General features: G+C 39.1%; 1 protein-coding gene across 1 annotated transcript; it reads left to right on the top strand.

The window, feature by feature from the left end:
• The first annotated feature begins 15867 nt into the window (after positions 1-15867).
• Positions 15868-16551, top strand: LOC149373235 (uncharacterized). Its single transcript, XM_089597628.1, has one exon. The coding sequence runs from the start codon at positions 15868-15870 to the stop codon at positions 16549-16551; it is 684 nt and encodes a 227-aa protein (XP_089453754.1).
• The last annotated feature ends 377 nt before the right edge of the window (positions 16552-16928 follow it).

Raw genomic sequence — 16928 nt, forward strand, 5'->3', positions numbered from 1 at the left:
AGACCTAGAAGAAACCAGGTGAGCATTAAAGAAAAACCTAAAAATTTCTTCGACGAAACAAAGGCAGATAACGTTTCCAAAAGTGGCGTAGAACTTATTGCTACAACCATTTCGAACTCAATAAATTCCAGTCTCGGGCGTGAATCTCTTAATTTCTTTAATTATAGTCCAACTAAAGATGTTTAATTTAAAGTCTTTTACGATTAATTAAAGTCAAAACTCCGGTCAAAGGGACTACTGTATGTCATTGATCCTTCGGTTAAAAGTTTAGAGTCAATAAGTGAAGATGGGGTTCGTGATGATAAGGTAAAAGTCCGAGATCTACTATTGAACAGAGTAACTAAGAGATATCATCTTAGAATATTGCGATTGCAAGACCCGATTAAAATTTCAGGAAGTCTGAAAGATTTTAAAAGGGGAGAAACACAAATCACTACGGCCGCGATTCGGAGAAATTTGTATGACATTAAATTCAATAAAGGGAAAGAATCAGTGTCTAAATTTATTGAAAGATTTGAAGAATTGGTAAGAAACTATGAGGTTATAAGAACGTCTGGTCCCTTTTCTGAAGAAGAAAAGAGAGATGCCTTTTATACTGCTGTGGTTGGAGTGGTACCTAGCGTGCAGGTGACAGATTTCACCCTTAAAATGCAAAGCAAAGACGGAAAGGGTATGACATACGAAAACCTTATATCGTACATGTTAAAGATTGAGTCTGAAGGCCTGGCAGAAGCAACCGGAGGCCGACCCACGAGAGCGGCGTTGGCAGCATCTTGGCCCCAGGATCGCCTTCGGTGCTTCAACTATGACGACTGGGATCATATGGCAGACCAATGCCCGAAGGCTGGAACCGGGCTCAAAAAGTGCTACATCTATGGTACTTTTGTAAATCACATACCAGCTCACAAGAAGCGCAGCCCAAGATGTGGTGAGCAATTTATGTCAGATTCATGGGATTTTAAAAGGCAGGGGCGAGGAAGCAGAGGGAATCGAGGTGGCCGCGGCCGTGACGGTGGCGGTGGCCAGGGCCGCTCAAATTCCCGGGTTCTTAGGCAGAAAAGAGACTCTATCACGTCAGAGATAAAAGAGACTCCAAAAAATAGAAATTTTCTGACCAGGACCGAAATACTAAGGGAAAACAAAACGCGTCGGGTTCAAATGAGGGTGAGTCTCTGACTTTGATTGAGCCTCTCAAAACTCTGTTTTTGAACTCTGTAGATTGGGTAAATAATTTAAAACCAGATGGGACTGATTAAATTAAACTCATTGCCGATTCCGGAGCGACCGACCATTTGATTAAGTCGGAAAAGATTTTTGAAAACCTCGACAGAAAAAAAATTGGAGAAATTAAATGTGCAAATTCAGACTTATCTGCAGATTTGAGAACGGAGGGAGTGGGAAGTATGGTACTTAGAAATAGTAACAACGAGGTTAAGTGAAATGGAGTAGTTTGTGCTCGGGACTTGGTCGGGAATTTACTCTCTTTACGTAAATTTGCTGACATGGGTCTGTCCATCTATTTAGATGATAAAGAGATTAGCATCTTCAACCCTGAAACAGAAAATGTCTGGATATCACGAATAAATCAAAAACCGTATTAGACAGTCGAATTCATAAAGTTAGATAACATCAGAAAGCCTGATCAAAGACAGATCGAAAGTGGTAAAAGTATAAAAATACTAATGGCAGTGTCAGAAGCACAAAGTTGTCCTGAAAATTCAGCTCCGGAAAGCATGAACTTAACAAATAACTCGAAGAGCTTGATCGGAAGGGTAGATGTAGATGATAGTTTCTTTGACGACGTGTTTCTGATACAAGATAGAAAGTTTTATGATGTCGGGACAGTTGAGACTAAGTTAATAAATGAAGTGCAGAGTCCATTCTCTGAAAAATATAAAATATTTAAAGACAATAACAGGGCTATGCTGTGGCATGTCAGATTGGGACATGCGTCATTGGAATATATCAGGGAATCGCAGAAAGAATTATCGCATATTAAAAGTATCAAGAAATCTGTCTTTAGTGATACAATAAGGACGTGTGACGTGTGTCTGAGGACAAAGTCTTAAAAATTGCCTTTCCCCTCCGAGCGAGAAAGAAAAGCCAGACCACTTCAGATCATTCATTCAGACACAATGGGAGTAATAAGTCCGTCATCATTTCTGAAAAGGTACATATTTATCTCTGAATTATATTGATGAATGCTCAAGATTTACCATGGCGTACCCGAAGAAAAACAAAAGTGATACGGGTGAATGCTTAGAAAACTTCATCGAAGGCTGTAAAAATCTGTTGGGATATGATACTAAAATGTGTTACCTAAGGTCAGACCAGGGTATAGAATTTACGGAAGGATCAACCCGAAAAGTGTTAGACAGTCTTGGAGCGGAACTCCAGTTGAGCTGTCCGGATACCCCCAAATTAAACGGCACGTCGGAAAGGCTGAATAAAACCACTTAAATGAAAGTCAGAGCTCTCATGTATGATTCGGGACTCCCGGAAAATATGTGGGACATGGCCTTTAACGCGGCAGTTTTTGCGTACAATTGCACTCCACATAGTTCAAATAATATTGGGATTCCTTTGGCGAATCTAAACAAAAGGAAAGAAATAAGTCAAATGAAAAGATTTGGTTGTGTCTCCTATATGAGAGTTTAGAGAAATACAGACACAAAATTCCAGGCCAAAGGAAAAAGAGCATTTATGGTGGGTTACACACCCACAGGATATCAGCTGCTTTGCCCTGACGGAGAAAAATCCTACGAGAGTAGGGACGTCAGATCCAACGAACGTTTTGTTGGAGATATATATGGCAAAAGTTCGATTAAAAACTGGGAGAACGTGACAGTAGATATAAAACTAGATGAGTGGTTTTTGATCTTCGTGAAAGAAAGGTAAGAGATGACAATATTAGAGTGAGAGCCTCCAGTCGTACGAAGAAAACCAGGAATGCCGAAAAAGTCAACAGAGTTAGTAGCAAACATGGCAGATACCAACCTGAAGTATAAAAATCCAGTTATAGATGTCAGTTTTGCGGGTTTGGCTATTGCTGACGACCTCATAAAAAATCTAACTTTTAAAAAATATGATACAGACATGATAGATAAAGATACGTCTGCAGAAGATCTCACTCACTACCTGCTTCTGGCTGAAATAAATGAAGACCCATCTTCATATGAAGAAGCAATAAAGGCAGCATATCGGGAAGGCTGGATTTAAGCTGTACAATATAAGCTTGATTCAATGGCGAAAAACGATGTATGGATTCTTACAGACAGACCGGTGGGTGTTATAGACGGCAGACGCCTAAATACAATTGACTCTCACTGGGTGCTTAAGAAGAAGGTTGACTCTCGAGGGCAGAAAAAATACAAGGCACGGCTGGTAATTCGGGGATTCAAAGACAAAAATGCATACGATTTGACAGAAACTAACGCTCTGGTGTCGAGATTGACCTTGATCAGAACGCTTCTAGCTCTGGTAAATAAATTAAATCTGAATACATGTCAGCTAGACGTAAAAACAGCTTTTTTGAATGGTACTCTTCATGATGAAATATATATGGAGATATCAGAAGGTTTAAACTGCACAGACCAAGAACGTCAGAATAAAGTCTGTTAGCTGCAAAAGGCCTTGTATGGGCTAAGGGTCAGTCCTAAAAAACGGCATGAAAGATTTTCAGAAGCAGCTATTGAAATAGGTTTGAAGTCACACATTTTAGAACCATGTCTGTTTACTTGGCACGAGGCAGACAAAATTCTTATTTTAGTTATATATGTTGATGATATGATTATTGCAAGTAATGATCCAAATCGCTTAAAGTTTGTTAAAAAAAGTCTGCAAAGCGAATTTGAGATGACGGATCTCGGTAAAGTAGAATCTTTTCTAGGTATCAAAGTCAGAAGAGACAGGGAGAGGTAGGTCTTGACCTTGACTCAGACTGATTATATAGATGAAATTTTAGCTCAATTTGGGTTCGACAATTCAACACTCGTGAAAACTCCTATGGTCACTGGACATGTGTTGAATTAACAAAGAAAACAAAGAGAACAATCTGAAAGGCTGGATGATTTAAAGGAGACAAAATTGACAGAAAATGTTCCTTACCGAGAGGCTGAGGGCTGTCTATTATACGTAGCTAACACTGTACGCCCAGACATCAGCTATGCTGTAAATGTACTCAGTCGACATCAGATAAATCCAACTGATGATGATGGTCAAAAGAGTGTTCCGGTACTTGGCAGGCACTAAATATTTTGGTCTAAAGTTCTTAGGAAGGCAGGACAACTTAAAAGCATTTTCGGATTTTGGTGATTGCAAGGGCTCTCTGACTACGAGCCGGTATGTCATCAAACTCTTCGGAGATTCTGTAGCCTGGAGAACTCACAAGCAAACTTACGTAGCATTGTCAACATGTCAAGCTGAATACGTGGCACGAAGTGAATCATGTAGAGAATTGATGGCAGGAGACAACTCTCTCAAAATCATCCTAAACAAGACTTGTTGTCCAGCTGATCTATGGTGCGATAATTAGGCAGCTGAGTTGAATTCGAAAATAAGTAGAAGCGGGAAATTGAGACATATGACAGAAATTCATAAACATTATGTCAAAGAATGTGTGACTTATGGCAGAGTAAATGTAAGGTGGTTAAGTGCTAAAGAACAAACAGCTGACATTTTTACAAAACCCTTGCTCATCGAGCTCCATGAAAAATTCAGAAATCATATCTTTAATGAAGTCTATTACTAAAATAAATGATTAATATGACACACTCTGTTTCAGACAAGAAGTAAGGTGCTCGCTGGACGACCGTGATCCCTGGCCTGTTTGAATCTTGTTGCCAATGCCATGGAAAATCTATACTTAAAATATTATTACTGTGTGAATTAAATTTATATCTATTTTTGTATTTTTATATTTCATTAGCTATCTCAAGTCGGGAGAGAATGTTGAAGTGCACGACTGTATCGATCGGCTGTAGGCATGCGCGTCTGCGCGAGCGAATGTGTGTTTGTGTTAGAGGAGAGGCATGTACAGCGCCAGTCAGGTGTGCATGCAGTTCTAATTTGACCACAGTCAAGTGCTCAACCCTTCGAGTATTCTATTACATCTTTTGATATAAGTTTCTTAAAAACACATGTCACATATTTAATCAATCCAGCCCCAAAATTAATAGTAGACAGTAGCAACTATTGTCTACGTCACTAGTTGTCAATAAATCTTGTTGCTTTTAAGTTGATCAACATATGTACAATAATTTAGTGGAGAATAAGTTACTCTATTATTATCTTGCGTGGAAATATCCAGTAAGTCTGAGCTGTTTGACAGAATCACATTACTATTATTCAGATGAGAACGCTTCGCGACACGATATTTTTGAGCCCTTTCTTTATTTAACAATGAATACCGTTTTAATTCGTCACTCATTTTTAGAGAAAAATTTTTAGTTACTTCTAATTTATGGAACTGATTCAATTTGTAATATTCTTTCTGTTCGACTGCATCTAAAAATCAATTTTTATTTTGCAGCTTAGCAAGGCCCCTGGACTATCGAGGTAGCCCCTTGAGATTTCTGATCGGGATTGTCGATTATAAAATGGTGGATGCAATTAAAATTTTTTTTCTGATGTATTAGCTATTTTTTTTTAATAAGCTTTCATAAGGCTTCTGTTTATTTGGGTTTGAGAATTATGCATGTTCTTATTTTTAACAAAACTTACAGAGTATATCCTATTCTAAAGGTAAACGTATGTATATATGATGTGAAAAGCTTTGTATGTCTAATTTAATCACAATATGGCGTCTTTTGAAATGTGCACAGAACAGAATGAGAATTAAATGTCGCATTGACACACCCCTGCTTATGGAAATCGCGAAATTTATCGTATAATAAATTATACAAGTTGTATGATTATCATGCAAAAAGTCACGTGACGTTATCGAGAAAAATGTTACGCAAGTTATCAAGTGATTTGTCGTATAAATAGTTGTGCGATTTTTCTAAAAATGTAGTAAATAAAACTTGTATTCCTAATGTTCTAATTGTATTAAAAATAACTCACTGCTTTTAATGAAGATATCAATCACTGTAACATTAACTAATATAACGACAGTGACACTAACAAAAATCAGATTATTACGAAAATGATGACAACAATGAGGACAATGGTAACAAGAATAACAAAAATATGGATGTGGATGACAACGTCAAAGTCAGTGAAGGCTCTACATCTTTAAAGCTTTTTTTCATATTAATTTTTTAAGTAACAAGTGTTAAGGTGCTAAGCACTTATAGGCTTGCATTGCAAAACATTGAATAACTAATCCTTTTAGGACTACTTGTAAAACTACTCTGTTAAAAAAACTACATCGATAACCACATGGAAAAATTACGTGACTGAATAAAACTACCTTATAGTCTTAAAACCACGTTGTTACTTGAAAACCATATCAGTTTTTAATTTAAAAAAATCGCTAAAAATACGAAACATCAGTAAGTTATGAGATCAAATAACTTTTTAACAGTAAATCTACTTTGCCCATTAGAAAATATCTTACAAAACTATTCAGTTTCTAAGAAACTATGTTTTCAAAAGTATGTTGTTAGTTTAGACAAAAAACCATATGACAGTCAAGTAAGATCAATATGTAACTGTACAAAAACTACATTAAACTATATGGTTCTATTGATGAGATTTCTTTTTTAACACAAAAATATTGTATCTACGCACATAACATATTAACTATAAGAGTACGTGAGATGGTAAATTTAATTTTCGACGAAGGAGAAAAATAACTCGTGTGGTTTACTAAGTAAACACATTCAAATACAAGCTGTTAAAGATAAAGTAAGTTTTTTTTACGTATCTCTTAGTTGAACTACCACTAACGCTTTATAAAAGTTCATTAAGATATTTTATATTGATCATGCAAAAAAAAGTAAATATTTCACATTTCATTTGAAAAAATTGATGTTATTGTATGAACTTAAATTCAGATTTAAATGGTATAAATGCATTTTTTAATATAAGTATTAATTTCATTAGTATACTTCATAATATTGATAATAATATAAAATTTTGACTTTGAGCTCGAATAATTTTTTAAACAATGTACTTAAAAAAAAAAATCATTAAGGATCATTCTTTAAGATTAAATTTAAGACAAAAATTCTATATAAAAATATATAAGACTAATGACTTATAGGTCTATTTGTCCCCGAATCCTGAAATTTATAATAACGGAAAAAATTTTCTCACATTATTTCCATAGAAAACTAAGGTTATAATTTGGACTATCATAAAGTTAATATCAAATACTAAAATTTTTAGGAAATTTTTTTTTCAACAATTTTTACACTTTGTACTCAGTGAATCACTTCAAATTTGCAAAATGAGATTGAGAGAAAAAGAGAGAGCGAGAGAGAGAGAGCGTGAGCGAGAGCGTCAGAGAGAGAGAGAGAGAGAGAGAGAGTGAGTGAGAGCAAAAGAGACAGGGAAAAAGATAGATTAAATTCATTGGACCATGAGATAAAACTCTATCTGGCCAGTATTAAAATTAACATAAGACAAATAGTACAATAGCATTGATAATTATAAAAATAATTATTAGTTAATGTAACTTAGAGTAAAAGTTTAGATAAAGTAGTACATTACTATAATTAGTAGTAAATGAACTATAAGTAACTAAGCAGTGTTGTCTTCAATAAATGTAAATAGTAACTACTAGCACCCCCCGTCTCGGCTTCGCCCAAGACTTACTCAACGGAACAGCGTAGTGTGTTGACATGTAATGTGAAACGTTTTTAGTTAGAAATTTTACACATATTTCTGACACATCTCAGAACAAAAATCTTCTCATAAAAAACATATTTTTTCGGAATCCATATAGTTTATTTGGTCAAATAATAAGCTGTTAAAATTCAAAAAAATAATTATGCTGAAAAGTACCGTGCGTTCTTTATGCCATAAAATAATCAGTGGCCATAATAAGCTGTTGATTTACAGTTTCTTCTGTGTGATTCACGAACAGGGCTATTTTTTAAAGCTGTTAAGATTTTAAACTCCCAAAAAATTTAAAAAAAAAAAAATTTTTTTTTCTCATATCTCACAACTTTATTACCAAAGCAACAAAGTCCTGGACCTTAAACCCTACATTTTTATTGCCACAAAAACACAAATACCTTTTCTACTCATTTAAAAATCTGAAGTAGGATCTTTAAAGATTTCAGAGATTGCTGTGAGGGTACAATGAAAAGCTGATCTCTCACGTAATGGATTCTTTATTTGTCGATTTTGACGCTGCTGTTCTCATCTCGATAAATTTTCTGCGACAGTTTCTTGACACCTAAGTAAAATTGTATTTATTAGATACATTTGAAGTTTTTCTTCCAATTCACCCTCTTGCGACTTTTGGCATGCTTAAAATTTTTGTGACCCCTAAAGGCTGTTTTCTGTCAACTTTGTTAAGTTCTAATATATCTGTTGGCAAGGTAGTTTGACGTCTGATGGCCCTAAAAAAGACCAGTAAGCTTCTTAAGTTAACTCTTTCTTGACTGCAGTTAACAGCAATTATGACTGTCTGGATACCTCAGGGTGATCTTCTCTGGCCTGCTGTTAAAAACCCAGACTGATCTGGAGAAAAATTACAAAGTCCTAAGCTTTGGGGCTAGTTGTAGTGCTCTTTCTCAACGTCTCCCAGTATAACGTCAAAGACGTTGGTGTCTAAAGCACCCTTTTTTATTTGCAGATTCAGTTGTTTTGGTTATCTTAGATGGGGAGATTGGTTAGAGATGCTTGCCCGTTGGAGATTGTCCCGTTGGATCAAGTTTTGTATTCTTTTAATAGCTTTTAGGTTCGCCCAGCGCAGACCTTGAAAAGGATCGGTGATTCCTGGTTTAATGCTTAGAGTTGAGAGGGTAATATAGGGTCGTCGGTCACCGGGTTTCCTAGCCTTGCGAAAAACAACTCCGCAGGTGACGTCTGCTAGTGAATGGCTGACTTGGTTTAATAGTTGCCGTCTTTAGTTAATTTAGTCTTTTAGTCGACGAATTGCTTCCAGAAATGGTAGTAAAAATGTATTTGTTGGCAAGGTAGTTTACACTTAGGGGCCACTAAAAAGAACCGATGAGAATGATGGTTAAGTAGGGAACGTAAATACTTATAATGGCCCTAAAAAGCGCCAGTGGTGAAACTTACAGGCTATTCTTTATTATTATTCCTAATGATGAAGAGCTGGCTACAGGTAGCTTGATTCTTACCCTGGGAGTCTCTATGTACGGAGACTGTGATGGAGGGAGGTACGCCACTGACCAAAGAGTAACTCGTCTTCGGGTTATTCCCCGGATATCCAACCGCTCATCATATCGTTAGACGGGAACATGTGGGTAAGCGCGTTGGGGACGTGACGACTAAGAAGGTAGCCGTTGTGGCTGCCCATGCTCCTCAGAGCTGTTTTCCCTGGCTTACATTTGTAGCCAAAAATTATCTGACTGCACCAGGCGGGATGGTGGGACTGCCACACAACTCTGAAGAGTTGGTGCAGATTGAGCTCTGGCTTGATATGTCTCCTGGTATTATGCCAGAGACGTCATCGGTTGGAATGAATTTTTTTTGATCGCACTCGTCGAGAGTCAGGGTGAATGGAAACCTAGGTCTCTTCCCCCTTAGAGAAGAGTGTCGTTCATAACCGGGATATTTAGCTGCAAGACTATCATCTACATTCTCCATGCAGCTCGTTGAACTGCCGAAGCACGATTGCATCAGTTATCGAGACGCTCCGGCGCATTGTAACCACACTTATTTAATTCTGTTGCAGGTAGCCTCGATTTTATGTCGTCGCCACCTAGTGGATTGTACTGAACTAAATTGAAAAGCTGGCGTATTTTTTCAAATTTTTGAGCTCATTTATTGCTATTGTTATTAAATTTTTTAAGATAAAAACTATACTAAAACCATCTAGGAAGTATCATGAATCAGTGTGCAAAATTTCAGCAAAATCGGTTCAGTAGTTTTCGCGGTTAGCGATTACAACGGTTTTAGCGACTTTGCTTTATATATTAGTAAGATGAAAGAATGATTATGATTAATATACAAGATAAAATGTGCACGTCATCCCGTGATCAGTCATTTCACGACTCTCCTATTCTACAGTGTCACGACGTAATTAATACTGAAAGATAGCACTTTTGTATTAAGAAAGTCTAGCACTTATAAAGTCTGGTCAAGGTAAGATATTTATGAGATTAAAATAAATAATAAAAGAGTTACACCAATACATATAAGTTTTGAGCAGTTAAAAGTTTTTTTAAATCTATTCATATCTATACGGCCTATCTTTATGTTACAACAGCAGACTAGTTATACTGTCCAGAGTGGTGGATCTGATAGTGGATATGCTTTAGCTATGTAGACTGGAAGTTTCGTTAAATGTGATTCAGTTCGTATGAACATATTATCAGCAGAAGTTTTCTCAATAGCTCTTGAAAGCTGAGTAACCTCTGTTAGACCCACATTAGTCGTGATACGTTTATCTAAAGACTTTTGCATACTTTTGTTGTCTTTTATATAAGCAGCATAGGTTAACACATATTGTTGGAACCATGGTGGTAAATCAACCATATTTTAAGAACAAGGCTCTAAGTTAGAACAAAAGTCTGATTCAAAAGTAGGTGCTTATATCAATACGTACCACTTTGGTTTCCTGCCCTGAAGATGGTGATGGCGAAGATTTAAGTCACTTACCATACATTGATAATCAAATTGAAGAACACTTACTTACTTCATTTAGCTTAGGGTGAGCTGAGGTGTTAGATAAAGGACATTACTTCGGACAACCAATAAAGGATAATCAGTGGGATTATATGCATAAAGATAACTTCAATATCACGATCGAGTTCAAGGTTTGACTGTCACATTACTTGTGGGGGGGGGGCTATGTAACATTTTTGTCACGTTTTCGTAATATCTAAGAAAATGTGATAGTCAAAACTGGAACTCGATCGCGTTATCAAAGGACTCAATATAACACCAGATTCGCCATTCCACTTTTATACACTCTTTTACAACGGAAACAACTGCTTGACATATACGCACACTCTATTAACCACATTACTGAGAGAAAGAGAAAAAGAATGAAAAGAGATAGCGTAGAGGAAAATCGTACACAATCAGGAATAGTGACACTACCAAGAATCCTACAGCAGAGATTCTATTAAGGAAGCCTTGAAAAAATCCGAAGTGTAGAGATCCAGTCAACAAATGATAACACAAGGTTGACAACAAGTAGCGGTGGAAGACGAACCATCAGCAGCCTTTAATATGATACAACCTTGCGCATACTATTTATACTATTCTATATTTTATGGTTTTTTTATTTTTTTTATGTTTACCGGGTTACCGTGACAGCGTACTGGCCTAGTCGCCGAGGCCACCCACTTACTACCTATGAGTGGGAGTGTATTGCCGCACCCATTTCTAACCCTTTTACTGATTTTATACCTAATCTATGGGCACAGTGCGAGTATCTCTGGTGAAACACTTTGCCAGTTAAGCTGACACTCTCTGCACTAATGGTGCATCAGGTCCACCCGCCACTGTGTAGCCTTTCCCCGGAGAGGACTCCATTTTTGAGGGCATCCACTCCTTGCCAGTTAAGAGAGCGCTCTCTGCTAAGGCATTGGATCCAGGCTAATTAGCATCCCCGGAGAAGCCCCATGTTTCAGAGACCACTCCTCACCGGTAAGGCCAGCGATTCCTGCCTGGCGCATCGGATCCACTAACCCCTACGGTAGAAAAATGTAATTATTTTAAATTCCTCACGTAATATTTGTAGGAGAACATCGCACCCTCTGATGCATAAAACCTTTGTAAAATACATGTTATCGCTGGCTAGACGTTCGCACCAATGTCCGTGCACGCTTGACTGTTGTATACATAAGAACATAAAATTTTATTTTATTCTTTCCATTAAATCTTGTGTTTTGTACTTTAAGCCTGTCTTTCCTCTTATTTTTCTCAATTAAAAACATGACATTCTGGCAACCGTGACAGAAGATTTGTTGATTGTCGTATTATGAAAAAGTGAGTTATAAGGGAAAAAAGACTTAGTGTGCGCGAGTGCAGTGGTCGCAATGGAAAGAGCCAAGAAGACCTGCTCGAGCCATTGTGGTGTTTTTACGAGATTGCTAAACGAATTCAATGCTATGTTGAGCGAAAAACCACCTGATGAAGTTTTAGTTAAATCATTCTTGCGCAGATTGGAAGAAAAATCTGTCCAGCTAGATAAACTTGACGCGGCGATTCTAGATCAGATGAAAGATGTCGAGCAAGTTACCGAAAAGGATCGAGGGGGGGAGATAGAGGCACCGGATGAGTACAAAGTACGGCTGGTTGACATAAGACTGCGCATAGAAAGGCTGTACACCGCACCTTAACCTGTTCCGACCAATCTGGCAAGCATACAACAGCCGGTCAAGCTACCTAAAATTGATATGAAAAAATTCGGCGGTGATCCTAAGAAATGGCTGCAATTCTGGAGTATATTTAAAAAGATAGATGAAGATGTGTCGCTTTCTAAGGAAGAAAAATTTCAGTATCTTATACAGCCGTGTCGGAAGGTTTAAGAGCCAAGGACGTCGTGAACTGTTACCCTCCTTCCAGCAAGAATAACGACAAGGTTATCGGCAGCCTAAAAAATCGATTCAAACACGAAGACTTGCTCGTAGAAGTTTACATGAGGGAGCTGCTAAAATTGGTGATGAGTAAGTCAAAAGGTATATTGACGAATATTTACGACAAACTTGAGACACTATTACGCACCCTCGAATCGTTTGGTTTTCGGAGAAATATGTGTGCCGCCATGTTGTTTCCGCTTTTAGAGTCGTCATTGCTGAAGTGCTCGAGAAAGTTTTCCGCACGTTGCAGAGAAGAAACAGCGGTGGTGCCAACGCTGAAGTGAGATCAGATGGCCTTATGAAATTTTTAGAAGAGAAGGTACAAAACGAAGAAAGAATTTCGATGGCAAAGAACTTCGGGTTAGAGCAGCAACAACCGACTGTCGATAAAACAGAGAAAAATAATAAAACGGGCACGTCAGAGAAGAACGGCAACGTTCGAACTGCCGCCAGCTTACTCAATACTAGTGAGTCAAAGAGCAACACATGTTTTTTTTTGCCAGGGCCAATACGAGAACGCGCTTTGTGAAAGTGCGAAACAGATGTCTTTGAGTTCGTGTAAGGACATTGTAAAAGAAAAAAGGGTCTGTTTTACGTGCTTAAAGTTAGTCCATGGCTCGGAATGGTGTAAGAGCAAACTCAAGTGCCCCTGATGTAGTCGCAAGCACGTATTGCTTATGTGTAGAGATGTCGCTAGCACGACCGAGGCAAAGCCAGCTGACAAAAAGGAGCCGACGAAGCAGACGGAGAATCTCATGGCATCGCGTAGCAATTCGTCGTGCAACCCAGGCGTGTGTTTACAGACTTTACGTGTTAAACTTACGAGACCGAATGGACAGAATATTGTTCGTGCTCTATGTGATACGGGATCGCATAAGACATACTTAGTAGGAAGCATCGCTGATAGGCTTGGCCTGAAATCCTGTTCCCAGCTAACAATGGTACATCTGTTGTTGGGAGGAGAGAAAAAACAGCTACGGGTGCATGAGCAATATCAAGTTGCGATCGCTAGCTTGGATGAAAAGTACGAGTATATCATTAATGCTTTTTGGGAGAACGTAATTTGTCATGATTTACTGGCCATTACACACGGGTCGTGGCAGCAGTCTCTGCAGCATGCCGGAATAAGCCTTTCCGACGTAAGCAAAAATTGCGAGCCTATTTCGCTCTTGTTTGGGGCAGATATCGCAGGACGACTGTTGACAGGTCAGATACATCAGACATCACGAGTCCCCACGCCTATACAGTCAAAGCTGGGTTAAACGCTGATGGATAGCAGTGGTAAAAACATTAACTCCCGTGGTGATGCAGTGCTAGCTGTTTTGGCCATGTTTAATCGAGAGAGTAAGGTGTCTGGTCTATGAGAATTGGATGTATTGGGCATAGCTGATCCAGCAAAGACATTGACCAAGCAGACGCACTTAAATGAAGTGAAGCGTTGCTTTTATAACGCAGTTCGAGTTAAAGAGGTAGGACGCTATGAGGTTAACCTGCCCTGGAAAGATAATCATCCAAGTTTGAGCGAATACCGTCGAGCAGCAGAAAAGCGTCTTGAGAATGTGACTAAGCGTCTGCATGCTGATAATTTGTATCAGGAGTATGAGCTGATTTTCGATAATTGGTTAAAAGCACGTATCATCGAGAAGGTGCCGGACACTGCCAGTAATAAGTCGGGTTATTATCTGCCGCATCTACACGTAGTGAAGCCTGGTAGCACGACGCCCATCAGGCCTGTGTTTGATGCTTCAGCTCACGGCGTGGATGGACCGTCCCTGAGTTAATGCTTGAAGACGGGACCTAACCTGATTGAACTTATACCAAGCATTTTGATTTGATTTAAAAAATATAAATTTGGCATAGCAGTAGACATTGAAAAGGCTTTTTTACAGATAAGTGTCACCCCAGCTGATAGTGATGTTCTGAGATTTCTGTGGTGGAGCAGGACGAGGCCCAGGGAAATGAGAGTTTTTCGACACTGCTGGGTAACCTTTGGTATCAACAGCAGCCCCTTTTTGCTCGGGGCTACCATCGAGCATCACCTCAAGTCATCGTTGGATGCCATCTGTTCGTCACAGTTGTCAAACGATATCGAGAAATTGAGGAAACCATTTTACGACGACAATTGTATTACGAGTATGCCAACGAAAGAAGAGGGCCAGCAGTTTCAGCACCACGCTGTAGATATAATGCATCAAGCCCGCTTTGAATTGAGAGGCTGGGAGCTGTCAGGGCTGTCAGGTGACGTTGGGATATAAGGAGCAAGCTCTTTGCTTGGTATATCAACACAGAGAGAAGGATCTACTTGGCCTATCCGTAGATATATTGAATGATCTCAAGAAACCATATACCAGAAGAAGTATACTTTCAGCTGCGCTCAAAATTTTTGATCCACTTGGCTGGGCTTATTGGGTTATTGGTAACTTGGGCTTGTCCATCGATGCTGCTGCCTAAGTTTTTACTGCAGAAGCTGTGGCATGAGGAGTGTTCTTGGGACACGGAGATGTCTCCGGACATAGCCGAGAGATTTGAAGTGTGGCACTGACAGATATCTAGCCTGAAAGAGCTTAAGATACCTCGTTAGATTTTTGGTAGCGTTGAAGATGTAGTTACGTTGCATGTTTTTGTGGATGCTAGCCAAATTGCATATGTAGCAGCAGTTTTCGCAAGAGTCGAGGGCGAGCACGAGGTGAAGGTTCAACTGTTGCAAGCAAAGTCAAGAGTTGCACCGACCAAGGAGAAAGTAACCATCCCTTGCTTGGAACTGCTTGCTGCGTTGCTAGGAGTATGTCTGGCTGGGTCTGTCTTGCAATTCTTGACCATTAAGCCAGCTACGGTCGTATATTGGTCGGATTCTTTCGTGTTATTGGCTTGGATAAGACGAAATTTTCAGTGGTCGAGGTTTGTATGGAATAGAGTCCAGGAGATCAGGAGGCTCTCTGACGTGAACTTATGGAGATACGTGTCTGGTTCACTCAATCCAGCTGATCTGCCTTCTCAAGGCTAAAGCGTAGTACAGCTGATCCAATCGAGATGGTGGGTGGGCCCAGATTGGCTGCAGCTTTCTGAGAATACATGGGCCAAGGAGCATTGTTCGGTAGACGAGAATCAAGTGTCATCTGAACTAAGTAAATCAGCTGAGAAGATGACAGTGGTAACTTTCACAAATGTAATGTCAGAAGAAGTTCTATGATATATGAAGAAGTTTTTCAGCTATGAGAAAATTGTCAATGTAATCGTCTGGGTTCTTCACTTCGTTAAAAATACGAGAATTTCAGAAACATCAAAATACAAGGGTAAAATTACTGCAAACGAATTCAAGTATGCCGAGAGAAAGTTGTACAAGTGGAGTCAGGAGGAGTCTTTCCAAGGGGTTGCTGATCGACGTCTTGAGAAGCTCAACGTATACATGGACGAGGAAGGTTTGATCAGGACAAGAACACTCATATTCAATCGTCACGATAGTTTTGGCTTTAGATTTCTGATTGTCTTAGACTTTAGACATCTCCTGACGCCTCGATTCATCGAGTATATTCATCGATACATGAAGCACACTAGAATAAGTACAACACTCGCTACATTTAGAGAGAATGTGTGGATATTGTGGGGTCAGAAGGCAGTGCGTTCGGTCGTCCATAGATGTGTTACATGTCGTAGGTACACCAAAAAAGAAGCAACAGTGCCAGCAGCTAGCCTACCAGAGGAGGGAGTAAGAGATGCCAGAGTTTTCGAAATAGTTGGCATAGACTACGCAGGCCCACTTTACCTTAAAAATGGAGGAAAGGCGTGGATATGTCTCTTCACCTGTGCTGTATGCCGTGCCGTGCATCTGGAGCTTGTGACCTCGTTGTCAACGCCTGCTTTTCTGGCAGCCTTCTGAAGATTTATCTCTAGAAGAGGACGGCCTGCCACTTTATTCAGCAATAACGCTACTTATTTTGTTGGTGCGCCTCATCTTCTCGAGTCCATCAATTAGGAGAGGATTCAGAGTTTTTTCTCGATAAAAAAGATTAATTGGCGTCTCATACCCCCATCATCTCCATGGTGGGGCGGTTGGTGGGAGAGGATGATTCGAATGGTAAAGGATTTACTCAGGAGATCCTTAGGAAAAGCCTCCTTGTCCCATGACGAGATGACTACCATTTTGTGCGAGTGTGAAGCTATTACTCTTTCAAGACTCATTACACGTGTCAGCGAAGAGAAGGAGGGTTTGATGACTCTTACACCATCATCTTTTTTAAAGCAGGCAGAAGAAGA

The sequence above is a fragment of the Copidosoma floridanum genome, unplaced genomic scaffold (assembly GCF_036245765.1).
Source record: "Copidosoma floridanum isolate Cflo_tuat_1 unplaced genomic scaffold, Cflo_Japanese_pri ptg000034l, whole genome shotgun sequence".
In the NCBI taxonomy this organism is placed as follows: domain Eukaryota; kingdom Metazoa; phylum Arthropoda; class Insecta; order Hymenoptera; family Encyrtidae; genus Copidosoma; species Copidosoma floridanum.